We start from the raw sequence: 20,199 nt of genomic DNA, 5'->3' as shown, positions 1-20,199 counted from the left end.
TATTTATTACACACATACATCTCTATCTGTATGCGCAAGCATGAAGCCAGCAAAATTAAAAGCAGCTTACAGCAGTGGCGACGAGAATAGGGCTTTTTCCAGAACGGAACTGATGAAGTGCTTCCTCTCTGTCTCTCTGAGAGCGGTCTCCATGGATGCTTGTACAAGCATATCCCTCATGGTACAAGAAGTCTTCAAGAGCATCTGCACCCTTCTTTGTTTCCACAAACACCAATGTTAATGAGTCTTTACCTAATTTATAAAAATGGAATATGTTTTAGAGTCATTACGTCAGTACAGCTCAGCGGTCACCTTTATATTAGGCATGCAAGGCTGATGCTGATACCTGTGGCATTAAGGAGATCCAATAAAAATGAACGCTTGTCCATTTCTTCTACCCAGACTACTTTCTGCGTAATATTTTCAGATGTAGAGCCCACTCTACCTACTGCCAAGAAGATATATTCTTCCAAGAAATCACGAGCAAGAATCTAAGGGAAAAAGAAAATTTGTCGTTTATACCACACTAGGTCTTTGCAAAAAGAACTAAGGATTGGTTAACATAGCATCGAAAATGTTTAGCCAAGGTGTAAACAGTATCCCAAAACCTAACTGGATGCTATAAAGTAACAATATGCTTTGCATAACACTAAACAGTTTTTTATTGAACATTTATAACCATATACCTGGATTTCCTTGGGGAAAGTGGCACTGAACATCATAGTCTGACGAACACCCTTGGGAGGCATGGTGTCTTGTTCAACAATTCGTCTAATTTGAGGCTCAAATCCCATGTCAAGCATTCTGTCTGCCTCATCCAACACCAAATACCTAGAAGTGTAAAAAACATATTAGACTTGCAAAGACAGTAGTAGCTCAGTTTTCATATTTGAGATCAGTTAGGAAAGCCATAAAGCAGTTTTCTTGATTTTTAGGTTTTCATCAAGCTAATCCATAAAAGTGCATTCTCCAACATACTTGCAATAATCCAGGCCAATCTTGCCTCGTTCCATCATGTCAACGAGTCGCCCAGGAGTGGCAACAAGCAAATGACAGCCTCGCTCCAAGTCCCTGATCTGCTGCCCAATATCTGCTCCCCCATATACAACACAAGGGCGCACCTTTGATCTGTATGCAAACTAGGGGAAAAAAAAAGGCAGGGCATGTGAGATTATATATATCTCTCTCTACATACACACATATATATATATTATATATATATATTATATATATATTATATATATATATTATATATATATATATATATATATATATATATATATATATATATATATATATATATATATATATATATATATATATATATATATATATATATATATATATATATACACACACATACATATACAAAAATTTAATGTATACCTTTCTGGCCTCCTCATAGATCTGAACAGCAAGCTCTCTTGTTGGAGCCAGAACAAGAGATAGTGGGAACTGTTTACGTCTTCCATATCGCCCGTTATCCTGCAAAGAAAAAAAAAATGTTTAAGACAACTGTACAGATAAAAACTGAAACTGTCTTCAGGAAAGAACAAGCATTTAGAAAGCAATTACCTAATCAGCCCCATACCTTTAAGTGCTTCATTGCGTCTCCAGGTCCATCTGCATAGATCTGACTGAGAATGGGTAGTAGAAATGCTGCAGTTTTTCCAGAACCTTAAAAAAATAAAATTAGCAATTATGGTAAATCAACCTCCCATTCTTAAGCTCCAGGCATTTTTTCAAATGGGGTAGTCTGAATCCATTGGTGAAGTCTCCCCATAACTATTAATACTTTGGGGAGGGAAAATCCAGTCCCAACTTAGGAATTCAGGATTTACTGTAGTATATTCCAACTGAAAATATTTACCTGTCTGAGCACATGCCATCAGGTCCCTCTTGTCTATAATGATGGGAATAGCATGCTTCTGGACTGGAGTTGGTCGAGTGTATCGGGTGAGTTGAATATTTCCCATAATTATTTCCCCCATGTTGACATCATGGAACTTTGTGGAGAAAAAAAAAAATATATAAAAATCTAATTGTATAGCAATACAACTAAAATTGCTAAATCTTTTTAGCGCAAAAACAACCCAAGATATTCCTGCAACAAGAAGACGTTTGACAAACTCATGCTTTCCTTACAGTCATCAGAATACTTGTCTATTGCCAGCATATACATAAAAGTTTATCATCCTTAAAAGGCCAAGTTCACTATTGGAACATTACCTGCTCCACCCGTATTTAGTAAAGAAGACGCAACACGTTCCACCGGTATTTAGTATAGAACCTGCAACACGCTCAAGCTCCTGCCTCTTCTCCCACACCCCCACTCCCTGTAACAGCAGACAGTCACCCCACACCACTGTCTGAATTTTAAAAACAGTGTGGGCGTGCAGGTCTCTGAGTAAATGAAGAGGCCGCATGAGCAGAGTACTGTGAAGGAACGAACAAGTATCAGCCACCATGGCCAATGGCTTGTAGTTCTCAATGAACTGCGACGACACTGGTAAGCACTCTCGTAGTGCAAATCATCCTGCCATTTAGTAACTGCCTGTATTGGAGGTATGGGCAGACAAGTGTACCGAGTCTGCAGGAGCCTGTAATGTGCACCCACAATCTGCTGATGACAGGAACAAGGCCTTACATGCAGAGTCAAAAAATAAAATGCACCTTTTCCCCCCTCCAAAAAGATGTGCATTGTCTTGGTGAAGTTTGTCTTGCACACAGGACTTTACAAATGCGGTTTTTGGTGCCAGACGTTTTTTTTCTGCAGCCAGTAAACTCCTTAGCATGTTATCCCATGTGCCCATGCACACAGGCTGTTCGTTTATGGCAGGAGCATTTTCTGGCTGAAAAAAAACTGGATTTTTGACTTAGCGTAAAATCCTTTTTTCTGAAGTTCATTGACAGAAGCAGCTCCAAATTCTTCTTGACCATTGGGTTATGCTGCCCCCATACAGGAGTAAAATACTAGGCAGGGAAGGGGGGAAAAAAAAAATCTAGCCATGCCTATGGGGCAGTCCCTGAAGGCATACACCCATTCACTCTGCTATAGGATTCAGTTTTGTTGCAGTGTCAAGAAAAAACCCCATCCCACTCATAATTAAAGGGGCGGGTGCCGTGTCTTGGACTTCAGAGAAAAGGATTTTATGGTAACTCAAAAATCCAGGTTTCTCCATCGTTCATTGACAGAAGCAGCTCCATATTCTTAACCATTGGGACATCCCAAAGCAGTATTAAACATGAGGGGTGGGAAAACTCAGAACAAAAAACATAATTCCCCAAAGGCTAAAAACTTAGCCAACCAGGAACAACTGGAGCTCACCTAGAAACCTACACCCTCAAAGAAAAATTGCTCTTCGAAACAGCAGCCAGCAAAACCTTGCAGCCAAATGCAGAATTTGAGGATGCCAACACATCTAGAATTTAGTGAACGTGTGCACTAACGACCAATTTGCCGCCTTGCAAACTTATTACTGACGCCTATTGGCAAAAGGGCCAAGAGGCACTCCACTCCCTAGCAGAATGCGCCTTCACAGGGATATTTGAACCTAACCCTTAAGTAAATACACTTGTACCACTGTTTTTGATCCATCTGGATATGGTCACAGCAGACGTAGCCAATCCAGTCGCCGCCCACTCATACAGTCTTCCCCAATGGGGTATTGACTTCATCTCCACAGGAGTAACTAGGCATAAGACTTGTTAAAAAAACAAAGCATTTACATAGACGCCTATGGGGCTGTCCCACTGGTCCAATACCCCCTGCAATCAGCCATCCCAACTCAGTTTGGTAGCAAGCAGTTAAGTCTATAAGAACCCCAATAGAGGGGTGGGGGGCAGCGACTGTCGGAGGACGTAAAAGAAAACTAATTTTTGTAAAATCTTACCGTAAAATTCCTTTCTCTGACAGTCACCGCCCATTCATACAGTCTTCACCAATGGGGACGTCCCAAAGCAGTGTAGACATGAGGGGTGGGAAACGCAACCAGCAGAAAGGCAACGCAGTACCCACATCAGAGAAAGGAACCTTACAAGAACAGCAAGGGAACCTTCTGAGCAGCAAGAAAGCTCAACAGGAGCAACAACCCAGAAAAGCAAATAACCAAGGGGATAAACAACCCCAACAGCCAGGGACCCGCAATAAAACCAGGGTCCCCTTACGGCACTGCCGCACAGAACTTTGCGGCCAAAGGAGGCATCACCCGATGCCAGAACATCAATTTTGTAGAATTTTGAAAAGGTGTACTGACGACCAAGTCGCAGCCTTACACACCTGGGCCACCGAAGCCTGATGCCGGAAAGCCCATGACGCACTCACCGCCCTGGTAGAGTGCACCTTGACAGGGAAGGGCAGTACCTGTTCCTTCAACGAATAGGCCTGTACAATCGACTGATGCATTTTGAAATGGTCGCCGCAGACGCAGCCATACCCTTCCAAGGTCCCTCAGGAAGGAAAAAAAAAATCAGATTTCCGAAAGGATTCAGACGACGACAGGTAAACCCTGATCGCCCTCCTGACAACATCCAAGGAATGCAAAGCAACCTCCTTAGGATGCTTAGGATTCGCACAGAGCGAAGGCAGAACAATGTCCTCTTTAAAGGTGAAAAATCAGAAACCACCTTTGAAGAAAGGACGGGTTAGGTCGTAAGACCACATTATCCCTATGAACCACTAGCTAAGGGGAACGGCAAGACAAGGCCGCCAACTCGACACAGAGCAGAAGTGATCGCCACAAGAAAGGCAACCTTTTTAGACAGCAGAGTCAACGAGAATTCCCTGATGTTTTCAAACGGGGAACGCAACACGGACAGAACCAAGTTCAAGTCCCATGGAGGTAGGGGCTCCCTTCGAGGAGGGGCCAAATGACAAATCTTGAATGAAGGTGCGAATCAAAGAATGAGACCCCACGGGCGATGGAAAAGGACAGCCAGAGCAGATACCTGGCCCATATCGTGGCCAACGCAAGGCGCTGGTCCACACCAGACTGAAGGAAAGCCAACACTCTCGCCACCGAGTATGAACGATCCACATCCGGGGATCCCCATTTCGCACACAGCATTTGAAATCCCTCCGGGGGCAGGGACCATTCCCCCTGGTCCAGAGTCTGGGGGCTCAGATAATCGGCCTGCCAATTCTCCACACCCGGAATGTGAACTGGATATTGCCGGGACATGAGTCTCGGCCCAAGACAGAATGCTGGTCACCTCCTGGTTCGCCCGGGCACTCCTGGTGCCCCCTTGGTGATTGACGTAAGCCACCGCAATGGAATTGTCCGTCTGCACCCGTACAGGGCGGCCCTGAAGACGATCCGACCAATGGAGCAGGCACAGCCTGATCGCGCTCAATTCTAATATGTTTATTGGGAGGGATATTCCTCCACTGATCCAAGTGCCCTGGGCAGACAGGTTGCCCAGGACTCCACCCCAGCCCAACAGGCTGGCATCTGTGCTAAGTACTGTCCACAGTAACAGCCGGAAGGATTTTCCGTCCGCTACAGCCAGGGACTGAAGCCACCACAGAAGATCCATTCTGGTCTGGTGACTCAGACACTCTCAGATCCAAAGACTGAGGGAGCCTGTCCCATCTGGCCAGGATCTCCTCTTGGAGAGACCTTGTGTAAAACTGTGCAAACGGTATCACCTCGAAGGCTGACACCATCAACCCCAGGGACCGCATACAGGTCCTGAGTGACGAGGATTAGTTTTTCCTGAGGGCCCTGACCTCGTTCTGTAGGGTCCGGAGCTTGTCCTCCGGCAGGAACACCTTCGCTTGAGCAGAGTCCAGAACCATTCCCAAATATGGGAGACGAACCGAAGGAGACAAGGACGACTTCTGCACGTTGATGGTCCATCCGAACTCCTGAAGAGTCTGAACTGTAGTGGACAGATCGCGTAGCAGGCTCTGGCTGGCACTCGATCTTAACAGGAGATCATCCAGATACCCCAAGCCCGTAACAGGCCAGGAACAGGCCAGCACTTTGGTAAACACCCTTGAACCCGAAGCGAGACCGAAAGGTAAACGCCACAAACTGATAATGGTCCTTCGCGATATCGAATCGGAGGTACCTCCGATGACCCTCGAATATGGGGATGTGTAGATACGCATCCTTCAGGTCGATAGAGGCCAGGAATTCGCCTGGGCTCGGAGGCTACCACCGAGCGAATCGATTCCATGCGGAACTTCCGAACGCGTACAAAGCGGTTCAGAGCTTTTAAGTCCATAATAGGACGCACCTTGCCCTCCTTTCTGGGCACAGTGAACAGATTCGAGTAAAACCCCCGAAACCTGTCCAGGAGGCACCGGGACGATCACCCCCTGGGCGAGGAGATCTTGTACCGCCTGATGCAGGTCCTGTAGCCGCCCTGGGGTCAAATGAAGATTTGAGGGAAAGAATCTGTCCGCCGGCCGCGAAAGGAATTCGATCTTGTAACCTGATCAAATGATTTCCTGAACCCACCTGTCCGCAATTCGGAGCAGCCAAGGTTGGAGGAAACCGCGCAAAGGTCCCCACACCCCTGAAACGGGTGAGGGCGCCCCATCAGGCAGAGGCGGGCTGGGCCGCCGCACCAGCTTGGCCAGATTTAGGTTTGCCCGCCCAGGGCTTTTTCTGGCCACCCTGGCCCTTGAAGGGTTTCCCCTTGTACTGTGCCTTGAAGGCACGAAAGGACCCCTGGTTTGGTTTAAAGGAGGGGCACCGCTTACCGCGGAAAAACTTGCCTTTAGGATTCTGGGGCAGCAGAGTGCTCTTGACCCCAGTGACACCTTTTACAATTTATCCAGGGATTCCCCAAACAGGCAAGACCCCACATAAGGGATGTCAGCCACCGTTTTTCTTGAAGTCTGGTCAGCCGACCAGCTTTTAAACCATATCAGGCGACGGTTAATCACCGCGACACTGGACAGGCGCGCTGTTAATGGGGCCTCATTCAAGGCCGCATCGCACAAATGCATAACTCCTTGATAGATCTTGACAGAGGCGAAAATAGGCTTTAGCAGGGAACCCGCCACCATGTAGGCATGGCGGGCAAGGGATTGCATCCTCCTATCCGTAGGATCCCTAAACACCGGAGAATCTTCGGTGGGTACTAGAGTGGTTTTGTTCAATCTGGCCACAGTGTGATCCACCTGAGGGGGCCACACACCAGCGCGAATCCGTAGGAGACGCAAAGGGGTCAAAGAGTTGAAACTTCTTAGGCACCACAAAGGTGCGTTTTAAATGACGCCATTAATCATTCACAGTAGCGTGAAACTCAGCGGGGCAAGGAACACCTGCGCCGCCTTGCGACCCTGTGTGTACCAAAAGAGGACACAATGCCCGGAGGATTGGGCTCATCCTCTAAATGTAGTGTTCCCTTAACCACTTAAGCCCCGGAAGATTTTACCCCCATTCCGACCAGGGGGTATTTTGCGATTCGGCACTGCGTGAATTTAACGCACAATTGCGCGGTCGTGCGACGCTGTACCTAAACGAATTTGACATCCTTTTTTTCCCACAAACAGAGCTTTCTTTTGGTGGTATTTGATCACCTGTGCGATTTTTTGATCACGCGCTATAAACAAAAAAAGAGCGTCAATTTTGCAAAAATAGCAATATTTTTCACATTTTTTTATATGAAATTCCCCCCAAAAAAAATGTAAAAATCAAAATTTTTAAAAATTTTCGGCCAATTTATTTTATGCTACCTATGTTTGGTTAAAAAAAAAAAAAAAAAAAAAAAAAAAAAAAAAAATCGCAAAAAGCGTATTTTGATTGGTTTGCGCAAAAGTTATCGCGTTTACTAACAAAGGGAAAGATTTGTCATTTTTGTTGTTTTTTTTTTTAACGCGTAATGGCGGCGATCTGCGATTTTTTTTGCGGTACTGCGACATTGCGGCGGACAGATCGGACCCTTGACTGACATTTTTGACACTTTTGGGGTTACCAGTGACATTTCTACAGTAATCAGTGCTATATATATGCACTGTTACTGTAAAAATACACTGGTAGTGAAGGGGTTAACTTTATTTGGAAGGGAGGGGCTGTGTGTGTCCCTAGGGGCGTGGTTTCTACTGTGATTGGCTGTGGCTCTAGCTGTAAAGACACTGATCAACGGATCTACATACCAGATCCGTTTTATCAGTGTCTTTGCAGCGAAGAGAATGACAGGCAGTTTGTTTACACAAGCTGCCTGACATTCTCCCTCTCCCCCGCCGATCGCCGAGTGACCGGCGGACATCGGGTCCGCTGGTCACACGCGCGGGGGGGGTCCGTGACCACGCGGGAGCGAGACCCTCACAAGCAAGCAACGTAGCCCTACGTTAGTTTGCCTGTGAGGGGCTGACCGCCGACGTAGATAGTCGTGCGGCGGTCGGCAAGTGGTTAATAGCAAGAATTAGCGCATCCATAGCTGCGCGGTCCTCGGCCGTCCCAGGGGGGTAATCATCCACCCCTGCAACCTCCGCCTCCCCCTCAGACAGAGAAGAGAGAGACCCTTCAAGGGGCACGCCACCTACGGCAACCATATCCGATTCAGAATCAGAAGACAAGGAAAAAACGAGGCCTTTTTCTGTCAGCACGTTCAGTTATCAGAATATCCACTTTAGACACCAAAGTCGCCACTGCAGCAGACGAAGTAGACAGAGCAGAAGATTCAGAGGAACCTGAATCCCCCACTAAGGCTGTGGGAAATTTGCTGTCCTGAGATTCCATATTAAAAAAAGTGTTTTTTTGTGGTACTGGCCCTTTAAGCGCGCCGCGGACCTCCGCAGCACACTGCTACAAGACTGACAAACAGACCCCTGAGCAGGATGAACTGATAGCCAGAATAATTGCACACAAAAAAAAGGACAGCAGACAGACCACCACAAGTGTTACCACCGCAGCCGATCTCTTCTGAAGATAAGGAGGAAGTGATGTCACCGCAGGAGACTGACGAGAGACTGCAGGGCAAGGAAAAAATGGTTGCCTATAGAAGGTATGGGAGGCCTCAGGAAAATGGCCGCCGACATGTGCTCAGAACGAACGTTTTGCCACACACAAGATGGTGCCGCAAGGCGCCAAAACACACCATATACAATGCTGTATAAGCGCCCACAGTGAAGCCAGACATGCTGCCCACACCTAAAATAGCAGACCGTGTTTAACCCCGTAGCGGTCGCCACACGTGTCTGTACCTCCAAATAGCACCCTAAAGTGACACAGGAGAGGGAACCCCACAGACCCACACAGCGCACTTGCTTTGAGAAAAACCCCCGCAAGGACCGGGATCAGGGAGCCCAAAAACACAGACATGAGGGGATAACACAGACACACAGGACTGCCAGCCCCAGACAGAGGCCCCACACAGAATGTACTTACCTGTACTCGATGGCGTGGGGTGCATCAAACCGCCCACCCTCAGATGGCAGGGGTGCCGTCAACCAAAAAACGCAGGACGCTAGCAGTGCACAGAGAACAGTGGATGAGGCGTCCAGGTGAGGTAGCCACCTCGCAGGCTGCATCCCTGAGGACAGGGATGGGTCATTTGCGAGGCCAGGGCGAACACAGCCTGCTAAACGCTCAATGGCAGGCTGGGATTCCATCAGACCCACAGTCCTGGAAAACTAGGACGACCAGTCCCGACTCCCAGCTCCGCAAACGCCGTCTTCATCCGAAGATCAGACTAACGCTGACAAAATAAACAGCTAGTAGTGCAAAGAAAAAAACACATTTGCAGCAATAAAAAAAAAAAAAAAAAAAAAAAAAAAAAAAAAAAGGCTGAGAATGAAGCCCCAGCACAGGGAAGCCTATCTTACTCCTTAACTAGGCAGAAGACAAACTGAGTTGGGATGGCTGATTGCAGGGGGTATTTTCCCAGTGGGACAGCCCCCATAGGTGTGTCTATGTAAATGCTTTGTTTTTTAACAAGTCTTATGCCTAGTTACTCCTGTGGAGATGAAGTCAATACCCCATTGGTGAAGACTATGAGTGGGCAGCGACTGTCAGAGGACGCAAGAGAAAGTCTGATTTCCTGAAAGCCTAACCGCCAGGCAAACCCTAAATGCCCGAACCACAGCCAAGGAATGCAAGGCAATTTCCTTGAGATACTTGGGCTTAGGACAGAGTCAAGGCAGCACAATGTCTCCATTCAATGGAAATCAGAAACCACCTTAGGAAGAAATGACCATTAGGTTGAAGTACCACTTGCTCTCTGGACCACCAGAGAAGGAGAACCGTAGGACAGCACCGCCAATTCAGACTCTGCGGGCTGAGGCAATAGCAACCAAAAAGGCTAACTTCTGTGACCGTGTAAGCAGAGGAATCTCCCTAAGTTTTCAAAGGGAGGTTTTTGAAGAACAGACAGTATCAAGTTAAGATCCCACGGAGGTAACGGGGACCGTATTGGAGCCATATGACAAACTCCCTGAATAAAGGTGCGAATCAAAGAAGGTGTAGCTAAAGGGCGTAAAACGCCACCAAAGCCGACACCTGGCCTTTAATCATACCCAAGGCCAACCGCTGCTCAACCCCTTTGGAGGAAAGCAAATATCCTAGCCACTGAAAAGCAGCGTGGATGCACCTTAATCGGTTCACACCATGAGAGCTACGATTTCCACGTACAATAAATCTTCCTGGAGGTAGATTTTCTAGCCTTCACCAGTGAAGGAATCACTGAGTCAGAAAGACCTGATCAACAGCCACACCGTTAAAGCCAGCAACCGAAAAGCAGGATGGAACATCGGCCCTTAAATCAACAGATCTTCCCGGAGAGGAAGTCTCCAAGGAGCATTAGCGACCAACCTTACCAGATCTGCATACCAAGACCGACTAGGCCAGTCTGGGGCCACCAGAATGACTGGAAATTGAATCCCTTCCACCTCTATTCTGCACAGAAGCCTCAACCGATACTGACCCCAAGGAGCCACCAGTGTGCGTCTGTGGTGTCTGCCAAAGTATCCCGAGACCTGGCTACAAACCTCTGTACCATCTCGTTGAGCCGAGAAACTAACAGTTCTACATCGGGTGTCGCGCATTGGACACACAACAGGTGAAACCTCCGGGCGCAGGGACCATTCCCCCTGATCCAACACCTAACGACTCAAGTAATCCACCTGCAAGGTCTCCACTCCAGGTATATGCACGGCAGAGAGGGCTTGAACAAAATTATCTGCACATATTAAGATCTCGGCCACCTCCCGGCCTGCCAGGACACTCTTGGGGCCCCCTTGAGGATTGACCTAAACCACAGCCGTAGCACTGACTGAACCCGAACTGGACACTCCTGCACACGATGTGTCCAGTGACTCAAGCAAAGCTTTATCGCTCCGAGTTCCAGAACATTGGTCAGAGTTTTCAAAGTCTTTTAGAGTCCAGGTCCCCTGAACACACAGCTTTCCAAGTTTAGCCACACCATGCCTGGTTACCATTATTGCATTTAGAACTCCACTGACTTGCGACAATTGTCACAATATGCATGAAAAAGAAGTAGCTTTGCCATTTAGGCAGTCCATACCTCCATCACCCCACACCACTGAATTTTAAAACAGTGCGGCTGTGCAGATCGGGGGGGTGTGGCTTAGCTGGGAAGAGCAGACGCCCATCCGCTGCTCTATCACTCTGGTCATCAGCTCAAACAGCCTGTTCAACAGCTCAGACAGCCACAAGTAGGCCACAAAGCCGGGGCCTGATCTGGTCGAGAGTCTGCAGTCAGCCTGATCAGCAGCTCAGACAGCTCGGTTAAGAGCTCGGACAGCCTGGCAATTCATCCGACGCTTGGTCAGTAACTCAGACAGCGATCGCCATCAGCGGTGGCCTCAATTTGTGACCCGATCCGGCCGTGTGAGGAAATCCGACGGCCAGCTTGGCCAGGTACCCAGACAGCCACGAGTAGGCTGCAAAGCCGCAGACTAATGGGCCATACACACCAAGATTTTCTGAAGACTTTTTCCTTTAGACTTACCAAAACCATATAATATGAGGTCAGACCTAAACACTTTCAATTTGTATGCAGTCAGGCCTGCCCTTGCACTACATAGAAAAAGGTAAATCTGAAGGAAATCTACCAACAAAAGTTGGATAGTGTGTATCCAGCTTTAGTTTTCAGCCTGCCCCAGACACGTGAGGCACAGGCCCGCAGATGAAGAAACTCCTCCCCCCCAAGCCTATAACCACTGCAGGGAGCCCAATGGACATCCCTGCCCCAGTCACTAACCCCCAGGGGGGCCACAATCTTGTTAAAAGACCCCCATGTGTGATCCAGACAGCCCAGTCAACACCCTTCCTTACTGGAGCAAGTGGCAAAGCCAGCTCCTTGCTAACCCGAGGGAGGGGGGGGTAGGGTAGGTTGGGCCAAAAGACCACCATGACTTAGGGGGGGCTGGGGGATATGGATGGGAACCCAGGGGTCCGACCATCCCAAGGAGGGGCCACGTCCACCACCCCGAGACAGCAAGAGCGGTGGGCGTCCCTCCGGACACACTACCTCTCCACTCTGGATGGGGGTGCAGACAAACAAGGGGCACACTGCGACTAAGTCCGAAACAGGTCGTGTGCATCCTGGCGAGGTGTTTACTTGTGGGCCAGCCCCCGTCCATTGGGGCTCTGTCATGACGAGGCCTAGCGTGGGGCTATAACCATCAAATGCTTGCTGGGCTGGGACACCTTAAGGATCTAGGATATCCAGTCCGAAACCCAGTGTAGCTGTTAACTGCAGTCCTCTGGAACATAACTAGCCAACACATTTTAACAAAGGTTCCCTTTAAAATAAAAACAAGCCAAGACCGAAGTCCCAGCTAGGAACTAGATCCTACTCCTAAACTAGGCAGAAAAACTGAATCCTATAGCAAAGTAGGTGTATGCCTTCAGGGACTGCCCCATAGTGTCCTACTCCTGTAGGGGCCAGCATAACCCAATGGTTAAGAAGAATATGGAGCTGGGTTTGTCAATGAACGATGGAGGAAAAACTCAGAACTAGTGGTTTTGAGAGGAGTTTCCAACTAGCGAAACACAGCTATTCGGCATTCATCAACATATTTGAGCCCCAAGCTAAAGCACTAATGCAAAAAAGCCTAAAAGCTTTTTCTACAACCTGACGTTTTGACAACGTCCAGTGTGCATGAGGCCTTAAAGTTGCCTATCTACGAAGACTAGCAAAACAAAAGATAACATTTTACATACACTTTCAATATGTGGAGGGCAGTTTGAGCCAGTTGCTTCAACTGGAATGTCATCATACTTCTCAAAGTTAATGCCAGTATTGCTTCCAGAGAAAAGCTCCCTAAAAAGGGGGAAAAAAAAAAAAAAAAATTAAAAAAAAAAAATCCAGAGAAAAAAAAAGCCAACTATGAATTTGAATACTCACTGCTCTACACGATCATTTGGTGCAAGAGGCTTTGACCAATCATCTTCTTCATTTCGGTCATCGCTCCAACGGCTATTTCCACGATCATATCTACCCACGCTAGATCGGTCACCACGACTACCCATGCTATCAAGGCCATCAGATCTAAGCACAGAACAGAGGCAGTTTGCATCACAACCTCCAGATAAAGACATGCTGAAAACTCAACAGTGAATACATGATAAATATTGGCTTCTGATGTTTTGCAGACTACCCCTAAAAATGAGCTACATCCCTACCATCAACACTGGGACCCCTTCGGTTGCTTCACATTTCTAAACAAAAATCAGCAGTCAGACACCTATCTTAGCCAGGCAAAATCAATACATTTTACCACCTGCAGGTGCTATGGGTAAAGCCAATGGGGGGGGCTGTAGGAAATACAAATCATACGGGAATAATCCCCACAGGCACACGTCAGACAGGAATACATGTTACTATAGATTTGCAAATATTTACAGAAATGAAGACAAAATGGAGGAGGATAAATGCAGTTTTAAACTAGCTAGGGAGGAAAGGAAAAAAACAAAAGTGAGAAAGTTGGTAGCTCTTCATACACTGCAGGCCATAGTTCTGTGGTGTACTGAAAGCTTACCTGATGTGCAAAAGGTCCTTTACCAGTTTACTGCAGTTTAGGCCCTGGCTGCCAAGGTGTGAGAACAGCGCACGGGACTACCCCCTCAGGATTATTGGGAGTGGAAAAGATCACACTAAACTTATGCGCACAAAACACAAAGCATTTAATAGCCATTTGATCAATCTCCCTCCCAAAATCTTGAAAAAAAAAATATATATAAAAGTTAGGGTTTATAACAAATCTAGAATTAGGTTTTAATCTGAACACGTTAAATACAAGACTAAGAAAACATGGTCTCTAAAAATAGAACTTTCAGGAATTTTGGGGGGGACACTTAGAAGCTAAGCAGCTGGTGCTTTTTGTTTTAGCCAGTCTAGCCAGAAGCTTGGCATGGCCAATGGTGAAGCTATTGATTAGCCATCAGGTCAAGGAATTTTAAAAGAAATTACCAAAACACCTTGTATTTTATTCAATATGCAAGACATGCTATAATTAGACTAAAGCTGTGATGTCACCAGCCTGCCACTCACCCTCTTTACATCTAAAGGCCTTGCGCTCATTCAGAAAATGCAAGCTATTGTATGAATGGGCACATGTGCTAAGCAGACGAGGATCACAGCACCAAACACTGTAGTGGCAGAGGTTACCACTGCCAGTCATTTCCAGTGCTACAGGAATTCCACAGATGTGGTCCATGCATACAAGCATCAATTTGTAACCAACATATGTTTACAATTTGCTTGAATGACAGGTGAACAATATTTCCTACTTTTGGATGCCATGTCAGTGAATACATACCAGAACTTTTGCCACCTTTGTGACCTATAAACTGTACAACTCAATTGAAAAAAAAAAAAAGATTATTTTTTTTTGGGGGGGGGCAAAAGTAAACAAAAATACTGTGGTTGCACAAGTTTGCATACTGGGGATGTAGCTGTGTTCAGAATTAAGCAATCACAAACTCATTAATAGGAGTCGGTGCACACCTACCATCATTTCAAGCGCCTCGAATATCAAAGGTTCCCAGCAGTGGATTTGCCACGGGATCACCCTTATGGGCAGCTGGAAAGGTGCCCCCCGCTTCCTGGAGCTGTTGATAGCATGGAAAGCGATCAGGTCCTCTGTCCTCTTAGGCAGGAAGTCGAGTGAGGGCAAGATAGCCCCCACTTTACTATGGCCTTTGAGGACTGGGACGACATACCTCGCTTCCTCCCAACGGTCTTTTCCCCAAAAAAACTGCGTTTGTAAGACCGCTGCAAAAACATAGTGGGATAAAAAATATTGCAATGATCTCCATTATCTAGGGTCTCTGCTAAAAAAAAAAAATTCTAGCAAAAAAAGGGATTCTAACTTGTAAAACAAGTGTCAGAAATAGGCCCAGTCCTTAAGTGGTTAAAGGACCTGCAGAAATATCTGGCAAGTACTGGCTGTGTGGTACATGTGACAACAATCTACTGTATGCTGCATATGTCTGGGCTATGGGGTTGTGGAGCAAGACAGAAGCCTTTTCTTAAGAAAAACATCCAAGCCCAGCTAAATTTTGCAAAACACTTCTAAGGTCTCCAAAAAGCATGTGGGAAAATGTGTTATGGTCTGATGAACCAAGGTTGAACTTTTTGGCCATAATTAAAAGAGATATGTAATGTTTGGCACAAAAACATCACTACACATCACCAAAATAACACCATAACCACAGTGAAGCAAGGTGGCGACAGCATCATGCTTTGAGGCCATTTTTCTTCAGCTGGAACAGGGGCCTTTAGTCAGGTAGAGGGCATTATGAACAGTTCCAAATACCACTCAATATTGGCACAAAACCTTCAGTCTTCTGCGAGAAAGCGGATATGAAGAGGAACTTCATCTTTCAGTATGAGAACAACCCAAAGCATACATCCAAAAGCAAAGGAATGGCTTTACCAGAAGAAAGATTAAAGTTTCGGAATGGCCCAGCCAGAGTCCAGACCTGAATTGAAAATCTGTGGGGTGTTCTGAAGAGGGCTGTGCACAGGAAATGCACTCGCAATCTGATAGATTTGGAGTGTTTTTGCAAAGAGTGGGCAAATTTTAGCGAGTCAAGATGTGCCATGCTGATACTCATACACAAAGACTGTTGAAGCACTTTTTGACTTTATTACAGCACTAAGGGTGTGCACACTTTTGCAACCATATTTCAGTTGATCTTTGCTTCCCTCCACCTAAAAAAAGATTTCAGTTTTTTGTTCAACTGAGTCTTAGTTTATAGCTTACACTAAAAAAAGTGGGGAAAAAAAAAGTGGGAAAAAGTTCTGAAATCATTTATCTGTCTTTTTTACATCACAGAAACCTGACATTTTCACAGGGGTTTCAAAAGAAGGGACACCATCTCCAATGCAAAAGTTTCCTGAATAGTATTCTCCATACAACACAGGCCGTCCCCGACTTACAAACTAAGGGAGACAACAGGAAGTGAGGAAATGTACCCCTAAGGAAGGGAAATTCACTCCAGTAAATTATGGGAAAAAAGGTGTCCCAGCTGAAGCTTTATCACCAATACTTGTTTCCACAACAACCCAATATTTTCAAAGTTGAATCAGAGATAAAAAGACAGGTGAAATCTTCTGAACAGTGGTATATAGACAGCAAAACAAATGTTACAGGGGTTTTAACCCTTCCCAATGCCATCAAAAAAAACGTATTGTTTTGGCTAGAGCTACACTTAAAAACACATGTACCTGTTCCGACCTACAAATTCAACTTCACAAACCCACAGTCCCCATCTTGTTTGTAACCTTGTTTGTGATCCGAGTGGCCAAGTAGATTTTCACATGTAGGAGCAAAGTGTCAGAATAAGTTTGGGAAGGAGGTTGTTCAGGGTGATACTTGCCAGGGAGGATGCAGCATCTGTTCCTTGCTGGCACCCAAGACTGAACAGAGTGGACACCGCTGATAGCGCAGTTTCTTAAAGAGCTGGTGACTCAAGTCACCACTGGGCTGTGGAGAGGGCGGGAGCGGCTGTCCCAGGCTCTCAGCAGCACGCTGATCCAGATGGTGGTCCAAGCATCTGGGTGGCTCCCAGCATTAGCCCGCTGCTGGCAGAAAATGGGTCACCGCTGCTGGCAGAAAATGGGTCAAAGGAATGCAGAATTTTCCATTCCTTTAACCACTTCTGTAGCGGAAGGATTTGCCCCCTTAATGACCAGGCCATATTTTGCGATTCGGCACTGCATTCGTTTAACAACTTGCCGACTGCCTCAATTACATATACTGCGGCGGTCAGCCCCTCACAGGGAAAGTGACGTACCGGTACGTCACTAGCCTGTGAGGCTCTGGGGGGCGAGCGTGCGCCGCCGGAGGCGTCCGCCAGTCACTCTGATCGGTGGAGAGGGAGAAAGGCAGGCGGCTAGTGTAAACAAGCCGCCTGTCATTCTACCCTGTGTAGAAACAGTGATCATACGGTTCTACTATGTAGGACCGTTGATCACTGTTCCTACAGCTCAAATAACAGCCAATCAGTTAGAATCACGCCCCTAGGGACACAACCCCTCCCTCAAAAAAGTTAACCCCTTCACTGCCAGTGAAATTTTACAGTAACAGTGCATATGTATAGCACTGATTACTGTAGAAATGTCACTGGTAACCCCAAAAGTGTCAAAAATGTCAGTCAAGGGTCCGATCTGTCGGCCGCAATACAGCCAAAAAAAAAGCAGATCGCCGCCATTACGCGTTAAAAAAAAAAACAAAAATCTTTCCCTTTGTTAGTAAACGCGATAACTTTTGCGCAAACCAATCAAAATACGCTTTTTGCGATTTTTAACAAACATATGTAGCCTAAAACAAATTGGGCGAAAATGTTAAAATTCTAATTTTCACATTTTTTTGGGGAATTTCATAAACAAAATGTGAATATTGCTATTTATGCAAAATTGTCGCTTTTTTTATAGCGCATGATAAAAATTGCGCAGGTGATCAAATACCACCAAAAGAAAACTGTTGGAAAAAAAGGACGTCAAATTAGTCTTGGTACAGCGTCGCACGACCGCGCAATTGTCCGTTAAAGTCACGCAGTGCCGAATCGCAAAATACCCCTTGGTCAGGAAGGGGGTAAAATGTTCCGGGGCTTAAGTGTTTAACGGACATTTGCGCGATCGTGCGACGCTGTGCCTAAATAAAATTGATGTCCTTTTTTCCCCACAAATAGAGCTTTCTTTTGGTGGTATTCGATCACTTGTGCGATTTATTTTTTGCGCTATAAACAAAAAAGCGACAATTCTGGAAAAAAAAAAGAAATGTATATTTCTCACATTCTGCTATACAGCAGCACAATGAATCTGCAGGGAGATTGCTGCACCAACATTGGATAGTTCTAGTTCTTACAGGGAGCTCCTGAGTTTGGAAAAGAAAAACTGCTTGTGTGTACTAGGCTTGAGCCTCCAATTGGCTGCCCGCAATTTTTAGGTATACATTGGGTAAGTAACTGGTGCCCCAGATTTCATGTGCTGCGTATAAAGCTCAGAGGAGATTTCAGGCACGCAGGTATGGCCAGGGCAAGGAGCAGGTGGAGTTGCCCCCCCGGTACAGATCAGACAAAAAGGCGCCAGCTCCTGTCATCTCCTTACCCCCCCAAAAATGGTATGAGTCTGGTATTTGCACCCCTCTCCCGCCATTAGATCTTACTTCCCCCCCCCTTCACATCAGCAGTTGTTGCATTGATCTCCTAATCCTCTACAGATATCAGAGCTCAGGTCCTTTTGTCCCGAGGAGGGATTATGGTTGCGGTAATTAGCTCTCCCCCCTCCCTCGGTCCCTTGGCTCCAGATGGCATGGACAGCGGCTCTGCCTCCAGTGCCTGCTCTCCTTCCCTCTGCCACGCTACTGGAGCGGGTTGCTCATTGCTGGGAAAACACTGAGTCTGGAGCCCCAACATCTGAGCTGGGCCACTGCCTCCCTGGGCCTGCTTCAGCAATACCCCAGAAAGGACAGCAGCGTGGATGACGAGACGCTGGGAATCCCCTAGCTTTACTGCACTCTGCTGGCCACCCGTTTCTCACACCGTGTCAGCAGCCACGCCGCACTCTTCCTGCTCCACCTAGGCAGTCTTCATCGCCGCTGCTAATCGCATTCCCCATGGTGCCCTCCCTACAATTGCAGCACTTGTCACTGACAAAAGCCCAGGTGCCAGGATGAGATTTCTAGTCACCATGGCAACCTGGGGTTTGTTTTTAATACAGATTAAAAAACTATTTTTTCCCAAGGTTGGATGCCACAGGTAAACACGGCAGCTTACTACATTTTACACAAAGCAACACATTGTTACCTTCGCAAAGACAGAAGAAAAAAAAATGCTGAGCACCTTTTTTCATTCCAAAGTAAGACTAAAGATTACTGCATACGATTACAGGATGAACATTTCAAGAAAATATTGAACTCTGTTCTTATTGATATTAGGTTTTTATCCTACAACCCGGGCGTTTTAAAGTCACAAAAGCAAAAAGGCCATTATACACAATTTCAAAGCAGCCAACAAATACAAAGTAAACAGTCCCAAACTCACCTCCGACTTCCACTTCCTCTATCACTAAATAAACCTGATTTTCCACGGTCAGCGCGTGATCCAAAGCTGCTGTAAGCATCTTTGTCTCTTGAATTCCACCCAGAATTTTCTCTATCATAAAAACCTATAAAAAAGGAACAAAAATTTGTTTAGCACAAGTGCAGAAAAGAGAAATTAAGAACTTTATTCTTTACCCTTTTTTCTTGCAAGGACAAAAATGGAAGCCTACATAAACAGGTCAGGCATGGATTTAATTTCTATAGCTGCTTCCCAACATCTTCTGGTCAAAGCAATTGATTGATTCTAACAATTACCATTGTTTGAGTTACGTTATTACAGATAGTTTGTCAAGGTCAAGATCATGCACCCATATAAAAATAGGAACTTTTTTGCAGTCCAAAACCAGAAAGCAAACTAGGTTGACCACACCGCTTCTCCATAAAAATTAAATGTTAACACCCCCACTAAATCAATAGACTGGTTAGCGGCTGATCTTGTCTTTGCTTTTGGGCATAAAGCGTTAGGCGAATTTCACACACTGCCGGTTTCCTGACGGCCATGTTTGCTTATCGAAATCCCAGTGAAAAGGTCCCTGTACCTACCAAAAACACAGCCTCAGGTTAACTGCAGTGTGTGTGGTGGTGAGAGAAGGGGAGAATAATGGCACCCCCACACATTTGCTAGACCGCAGGGTTTTTTTTTTTTTTAATTGCGGGAAGGCATGCAA

At 46.2% G+C, this 20,199-nt stretch overlaps 1 protein-coding gene across 2 annotated transcripts in view; it reads right to left on the bottom strand.

Annotated features, from left to right (window-relative positions):
* Positions 1–20,199, bottom strand: part of DDX3X (DEAD-box helicase 3 X-linked) — a 49,887-nt gene that overhangs the window by 18,686 nt on the left and 11,002 nt on the right. The window contains exons 6-15 of one of the 2 annotated variants that reach the window (XM_082245170.1): positions 19,473–19,596; positions 13,327–13,470; positions 13,143–13,242; positions 1,871–2,006; positions 1,592–1,677; positions 1,387–1,485; positions 979–1,139; positions 687–831; positions 347–491; positions 71–252 (exon numbers count right to left, since the gene is read on the bottom strand). In XM_082245170.1, the coding sequence (XP_082101296.1) occupies positions 71–252; positions 347–491; positions 687–831; positions 979–1,139; positions 1,387–1,485; positions 1,592–1,677; positions 1,871–2,006; positions 13,143–13,242; positions 13,327–13,470; positions 19,473–19,596 (1,322 nt within the window). Of the gene's footprint in view, positions 1–70; positions 253–346; positions 492–686; positions 832–978; positions 1,140–1,386; positions 1,486–1,591; positions 1,678–1,870; positions 2,007–13,142; positions 13,243–13,326; positions 13,471–19,472; positions 19,597–20,199 lie in introns of those variants that run through there. The other variant, XM_082245169.1, reaches the window with a different exon arrangement.

The sequence above is a fragment of the Pelophylax lessonae genome (assembly GCF_965119305.1).
Source record: "Pelophylax lessonae genome assembly, chromosome: 2".
NCBI classification, from domain to species: domain Eukaryota; kingdom Metazoa; phylum Chordata; class Amphibia; order Anura; family Ranidae; genus Pelophylax; species Pelophylax lessonae.
This window is presented reverse-complemented; position numbering and strand designations above follow the sequence as displayed.